The sequence below is a fragment of the Drosophila miranda genome, chromosome 3 (genome assembly GCF_003369915.1).
Source record: "Drosophila miranda strain MSH22 chromosome 3, D.miranda_PacBio2.1, whole genome shotgun sequence".
In the NCBI taxonomy this organism is placed as follows: Eukaryota; Metazoa; Arthropoda; class Insecta; order Diptera; family Drosophilidae; genus Drosophila; species Drosophila miranda.
Window position 1 is genome coordinate 16986278 of NC_046676.1, and position 6688 is coordinate 16992965.

A 6688-nucleotide genomic window follows, 5' to 3' on the forward strand; every position below is an offset into this window, starting at 1 on the left:
TTTCGTTTTATGGTTTATTTGCTTTGTAGTAGAGTGCAGACGTGGGTTTAGCGGGAGTGGAGGTTGGAGGCACGACTTGACACGTGCACGGACTATCGGGCTATCGGGGACTAAACACTGATAGTGCGGAAGATATTAAAGCCGCTGTGGGCAGTGGAGAGCAGAACGCCCGGCAGCTGCGCATGCCAGTGCAGCTCCTTGATCTCCTTCTGGCCCTGGTGGATGAAGAGCAGCTGCGGCGGCAGCTTGTTTACCTCCTCCTCGTTCTGGGCCTGGGCCTGCACCTGATCCGCATCCTTCTCGACAGCCAGGTCCCAAAGAGCGATTTGATCGTCGTCACCGCCCGAGGCCAGGACTGTGGCTTCGCTGGGGTTCCACTCCACAGTGGTAATGTGATCCGTATGATGCTTGAAGGTGGCGATGGGCTTCTGGCTCTGGAACTGGCGCAAGTCCCAGATGTGCAGGAAGCCATCGTCGCCGCCGCTGGCGATAAAGGGCTCTGTGTGATTCCACGAGATCACGTTAATGTCGCTCTCGTGGGCATCCTGACAGGTCAGCATGCAGGCCTTCTGTGGCGCCGCCCGGCAATCCCAGATGCGAATGGTCTTGTCCACCGAGCAGGATGCGAGGACGCTGCGCTCATTGGGGCTCCATTGCAAGTCCTCGACAGATTGTGTGTGCCCCGCCAGCGGACGTTGGTCTACCTTCCAGGTGCCGTCCTCTAGAGGACTCCAGATGTGAATATCGCGACGACAGTCGCCCGTGGCCAGCACACCCTCGGCACTGGGACTCCAGTCCACCGCAAAGCCCTCCTGCTGGTGGCCACTAAAAGTGAACACCGGACGGGTCTCGTTCTGTTCGTATTGCTTGAGGAGCTGCGCATCCTCGACAGCTTGCAGCGGCTGTGTCAGATTCCAGATGTTCACACGGCCGAGCTCGCTCCACGAGGCGGCGTACACTGTGTTGCCCAGACGGCGGGCACGGACACGGTTAACACATCCCTGATGCTTAATCAGGGCGCAGGTCATCTGTGGCTTCTTCAGCTCCTCCTTGTCGGGCACATCGTCCTGGTCGTCTTCCAGTTCCTCATCATCGTCCTCTGCTTCATCGTCCTGGGTCCTGTGCAGGTTGCTCATCTTCATCACAATCAGATTGTTGACATGGGTGCGAGCCGCTTGTGTGCCCGCCACAATGTAGGCGGTCATAGGGAATGCCTCGCGGCTCTTGCCCAGCTCATCCGGAACGACATCAAAGCTCAGACAGGGCGCCCCAGTGGAGGCCTGGTGCAGCATCACATAGGCACTCTCGTCGCACACCAGCTCCTCATCCTCGCCCAGTGTTTTGCCCGGCAGATAGACTTCTTTGGGCTGTTTCGGTGCGGAGCCGTCTTCCGACCCACTGTCGCTGTCCGGCTCTATGTCGCTCTCGGCATCTTCCGGCTCCACCACCTCCATGCTCAACTCTTCGTTTTCGGACTCCATGGTTTGTTTATCTTCGTTTTTTGTGTTCAGTTTCTTGTTTTCTTGATCTGCACGTGGTGCATTGGTAAACTCGCAGAAGCGCCCCCCAGCGGTGAGAAACAAAAACAAAACGAGTGGAAAAACTCACTCAATTCAACAGCTTCGACAGCGATGACAGCAGCACTGCCGAAGATCCCAATTTTAAACTATATTGAGTTATTTTTAGTGTGAATATGAGTTTTTATCCCATAAAAAAGCTCATACCAATCGCAATCACACTCAAGAGCGACAGAGCTCATTTTCGCGTAGTAATATCAAGTCGATAGTATCGACAGCTGGATATACCCTTTTCTGGGATTTGCGTACTTTTTATCTTATTTCACACATAAATCATATAAAATGGAGTACTTAAGTTAAGCCAAGTTAACCTTGTACAAAACTTATTCATCAACCGGATCCAACTATGGAATCAGGGAATATGATTTCCGTTCATGGACAGCGAACTATTAACCCATTGTAGACCAGGGGGTATTTAAATGCACTCTTCGAATATTATGCAATTTCGTATATTTTTGATTGAGAAAGTTTTGTGGGGAGAGAGGAAGGATGGATTTACGAGAAGAACCTACAAACAGTATTGTTTTCCGCCGTTTAACTGAAGTTATTCACCTGTTTAAAAAGAGGGGGCTTCAGTGGGCTAAGTTCCACTACAAAATTTTTCTTTCAAAAATTCCTCGTGCAAAATTATTTTAGAATCAGCGAGAACTTTGCATTTTATCAAAATGGTGAAGTCTGTTAATCCCCTGAGTTTTGTGCGCGGCATTTACAACAACGAGTTCCAATGGTGAGTGCCCAAAGACACAATGCCCGGTCGGAAGGCTTTACATAATCTGAATCTCCTTTGGCAGGATGCTGGTCAAGAGCTACGCCCTCTTCTTTTTGGGTGTCCGTGTGGCCAAGGAGTTGATGGGCCTGGAGCTGATGACCGCCGTGGGACCAGCGTAGATACTGACATGAAAACAAAACTGTATGCGCCGTGTACAAATAAGGCAGTTAAAGTTAACTAGTTTAATAAAAACAGGGGAGAACGACTATGTATTTACACGTGTGTCGAGCTGAGTGATTAGATTAGCTTCTGCTCACTATCAGTTCCTTGATCTTGGTCTCGTCCGTGTCGATCTCGTGTATCAGACTATTGGCCAGCACGCTGGGAGTCATCTCGCGCTGCAGGAAGTTGGCCACCAGCTGCCTGCTGGGCACGGCGCCTCCATGGGCTAGAATCTCCGCTCTGTACCTCTCTCCAGACTGTCTGTTGAAGGGATTACTCTCGAAGTAGGTCTGCCATATCCAGGAGGCAATCGTCTTCGATATCAGATAGGCGTAGTATTTTGCGCCGTAGCCGACAAGGTGGGTGAAACGCAGCTGCCAGGCCGTGTTCTCGACATGGGGCAGACCGTAGTAGCGGCTCTGCACAGCCTTAAGAGTCTCCGTGGTATTGCCGCCCTTTTGGGCCATGTCTCCGTGATACTCCTGATCCAGGGCCGAATAGAAGACCTGGAGCTGTGTCTCGCTGGCAGCAAATAGATGCTTTGAGGCGCACAGCCGTTGCAACATGTCCTCGGAGATGGGTTTGTGCGTCTGGAAGTGGCGGGCGAATGTGCGCAGCACGCGAGGGTCGCTGGCGAAGTACTCCATGAGAACACTCGGCACTTCCGCAAAGTCCGTGGCGCATCGCGTGCCCGTCACGTGCTGGTACTCGGTCCGCGCCAGCATAGAGTGCATGGCATGGCCCATTTCGTGGAAAAGATTATCCACCCGTGACGGCGACAGCAGAGTCGGTCCAGCCCATCGGGGCTGGGCCAGTCCCAGCATAACCACAACGATGGGCAGCTGATAGGTTCCATCGGGCAGCCGCTTTCCTCCTTGGATTGTGAAATGGCAGTCCTGGTTGGGCTTGCCGCTCCGCTCGAAGAAGTCGCAGTATATGTAGCCAAGCAGACCCTCGCTCTCATGCACCACGGCCAGCTTGTAGATGTCGCTGTGCCAGGACTCGCCCGGCTCCATCTCGCTGTTCTCCAGTCGGACACCGTACAGCTCTTGGAGCAGATTGTCCAGACCCTCCATACAGCCGCCGAGTGAAAAGTATGGGAGGAACTCATTGGCCTGCTCCTCAAGCGACTGTCGCTTCAATTGTGTGGTAAAGTACGGCGTGTCCCAGATCTCGGCCAGAACATTGTGCTGACCGCTCTCCTTGCGCTTCATCTGCGTCATGACTGCAAAGTCCGCCTCGGCGCGTGGACGCAGTTGATCAGACAGGTTGTCAATGAATTCACGGACAAGTTCTGGCCGTTCCATAGTACTGGCATTGAGAGCACGATGAGCGTATGTCTCGAAGCCACAGCTCTTGGCTAGTTCATGTCGACACAGCAGCAGATCCCGCAGCAGCTCCTCCTGGGTCTCAGACGGTTGCAAGTACAATCGGTAGGCGGCCTCTCGCATCTGAACGTTCTCTGCATTGGTGCACAAGCCAGTGATGATGACATTCTCCCCGGAGGTGGGGAAACTGAATGGACATTTCGTGGTTATTTTCGACAGATCGGACAGGTTCTATATGGACTCACTAATTCCTGATGGACTCTGGGACATAGCTGCGCGGCAGCACGGAGGGCTGGGCTGCTCCGTTCATGAACTTCTGCCCCAGCTGTAGGATGTAGTCGTTGAGACGCACCACTCGAAGGCGTTCCGCTTCCGGCAGGTGAATTCCGCACTGTTCGAAGTCGAAGAGGAAGAGCCTGGCCACATGCTGATCCACCTCAGTGGTTGGCTTTAGGTCTCCCTGCTCCACAACCTTCCTCAGGGCTTGGTAGAGTGGTTTGTGGGTGTTCAAGCTGCAGTACGAAACAGTTTTGAGCGGGAAGAGATCTCTTGATGGGCATGACCTCACCTCTCCACCACACCGCAAATGCTGATGCAGGCCTGCTCCGCCGCCTCCATGTACTTGTTCTTGGGGTGGGCGATCCGTATGAACTCGGCCAGGTCGGCTACCTTGCACAGGGAGTCGGAGAGCTCGTCGAATATGTCGACCATTTTTCGTTGTCTTTGACTGGAAATCGCCTCTGCGATGAGATCCTGCGATTTGTTCTCCACATTATCCCTTAGCAAATAGAAACCTTCGAAAGTGCGAAGCTCGGGCATCCGGAAAAGGCCCTGTCCATGAAAAATTGATTAAGATCTGCGCTCTCCAGGCTGGAGGATTTCATGGCTCACCGCATCCTCGCGGGTAAAGTTGATGCGCTTCGACGGCGGCGCATTGAATGCCGTTGCTAGCGGCGACCAGGTGGAGACTAGCTTCCGGTGCCGCATCCTCATCAGAGTGGCGCGGGTAGAGCTGCGACTCATTTGTAACATGATGCTGCTTGAATGTGGGCCAATGTGGATTGTTTACGTCTTTCCTGCTACCGCGTTACATATTCCATCAGCTGTTCCGGCCAGGGCTGGCGACTCTTCTCGTGCACCAAGCAGCAGCCAGATTTACACTTAAATTTAGACAAAATTAATTAACAACTGCGACACATCGAAGCTTTTTATTTGACATGTTCATTTGTTGGTGCTATCATACCTATGCCTGTACATACACACAGCGTATTAAATTGTATCCTTAAAATATATGCATTTTCTATCCATGACCTATGATCCTGGAAAGAGTATGAAAGGTTCGACTTGAGTAAATCTACTTTTACCTGGAATTCACTGTGATTAGAGTTGTCGTAATCTCTTCTGATTGGACATTAATACATATGTATGTATATAGCAGAAATAAAGCCCATTTCTTGAATTAGTTCACTCGACAACGCAATCATGAAGAACACTGGGTAAGTCTGCACAAACTAGGGGCGAGGCGAAGTCAAAGTTGTTCGCTAATCTGACTAATCCCTTAGCAAGCTGAGAGGCAAAACCCTGTTCATTACCGGCGCATCCCGTGGAATCGGCAAGGCGATAGCCCTGAAGGCAGCTCGCGATGGGGCGAATATAGTGATCGCTGCCAAGACGGCGGAACCACATACCAAGCTACCTGGAACCATCTATACGGCGGCTGAGGAGAGTAAGTGAGCTCGTGCAGCCGTTTCTGGATGGAGTTTGACCTTTGTATTCCGCACTAGTCGAGCGGGCTGGAGGCCGGGCGTTAGCCTGCATTGTCGATGTGCGCGATGAGAAGCAAGTCCAGCAGGCCGTGGAGGCAGCAGTGGCCAAGTTCGGAGGCATCGATATCGTTATCAACAATGCCAGTGCCATATCCATGACCCCCACACTCGACACGGAGATGAAGCGCTATGACCTGATGCAGAACATCAACACCAGGGGGACATTTCTGGTGTAAGTGGGCCATCGGGCTTATCTGCCAATCTCATTGCGTCCGATCAAACTCCACAGATCGAAAAGCTGCTTGCCGTATCTGCTGAAGAGCGACAATCCGCACATACTGAACCTGTCTCCCCCGCTGAACATGAAGCCGCAGTGGTTCGCCAATCACGCCGCGTACACGATCGCCAAATACGGAATGTCCATGTGTGTTCTGGGAATGTCGGAGGAGTTCCGTGACCAAGGAATCGCCGTAAATGCTCTGTGGCCGCGTACAACGGTTCACACGGCAGCGGTGGAGATGCTCAGTGGCCCAGAGGGGGCTTTGTACTCCCGCAAGCCCGAGATAATGGCCGACGCTGCCTATGCAATTATTAGCCGGGATGCAAGGGACTACACCGGACATTTCTTCATTGACGATGATGTTTTGCTGGATGCTGGTGTGAAGGATCTTGCCAAATATGCCTGCTATCCGGAGAATATACATAAACTGGCTACGGATATATTTTTGGACGATACAGGACCTTTTGCTAAATTGTAAATTGCATGTATTTTATTGCCATCGCTGGTTACATGTTCTATGGGATAAATAACATAAAAAGGGTTTAATTTGACTCTAATGATTAAACTATTGGCTCTGTATGGATATTTTGAACTAATGCCGAATTCGTTCCGTTTACCGCTAAATTAACTTATAAGTCTAGCGAGGGCTGACGGTTTCAGGAATGGAATATCAAAATTGTGCAACAGGGTATTCTCTTTATTATTATTCTCTTATGTTTTTTTTGTTGACCTTTTTTATGCTATGTCCAATAAAAGCAAGTATTTAAAATAAACCAGTTAAGTAGAAAATAGGTTCATTAATTGGA

General features: G+C 51.2%; 4 protein-coding genes across 4 annotated transcripts; 2 read left to right on the forward strand and 2 right to left on the reverse strand.

Annotated features, from left to right (window-relative positions):
* LOC108158709 (glutamate-rich WD repeat-containing protein 1) lies at positions 1-1653 on the reverse strand. The gene has a single exon (XM_017291249.2). It carries the CDS (start codon positions 1479-1481, stop codon positions 111-113), a length of 1371 nt encoding a protein of 456 aa, XP_017146738.1. The 5' UTR covers positions 1482-1653; the 3' UTR covers positions 1-110.
* A 406-nt stretch (positions 1654-2059) lies between these two features.
* LOC108158711 lies at positions 2060-2558 on the forward strand. Its single transcript, XM_017291254.2, has 2 exons — positions 2060-2304; positions 2369-2558. Exons 1-2 carry the CDS (start codon positions 2243-2245, stop codon positions 2463-2465), a joined length of 159 nt encoding a protein of 52 aa, XP_017146743.1. The 5' UTR covers positions 2060-2242; the 3' UTR covers positions 2466-2558.
* Positions 2500-5100, reverse strand: LOC108158705 (mitochondrial intermediate peptidase). The gene is made up of 4 exons (XM_017291244.2): positions 4728-5100; positions 4405-4667; positions 4082-4348; positions 2500-4023 (listed from the first exon to the last, which is right to left on the reverse strand). The coding sequence occupies exons 1-4, from the start codon at positions 4866-4868 to the stop codon at positions 2589-2591; spliced, it is 2106 nt and encodes a 701-aa protein (XP_017146733.1). The 5' UTR covers positions 4869-5100; the 3' UTR covers positions 2500-2588.
* A 114-nt stretch (positions 5101-5214) lies between these two features.
* On the forward strand, positions 5215-6478 carry LOC108158710 (hydroxysteroid dehydrogenase-like protein 2). The gene is made up of 4 exons (XM_017291250.2): positions 5215-5332; positions 5399-5562; positions 5621-5834; positions 5892-6478. The coding sequence occupies exons 1-4, from the start codon at positions 5319-5321 to the stop codon at positions 6358-6360; spliced, it is 861 nt and encodes a 286-aa protein (XP_017146739.1). The 5' UTR covers positions 5215-5318; the 3' UTR covers positions 6361-6478.
* The last annotated feature ends 210 nt before the right edge of the window (positions 6479-6688 follow it).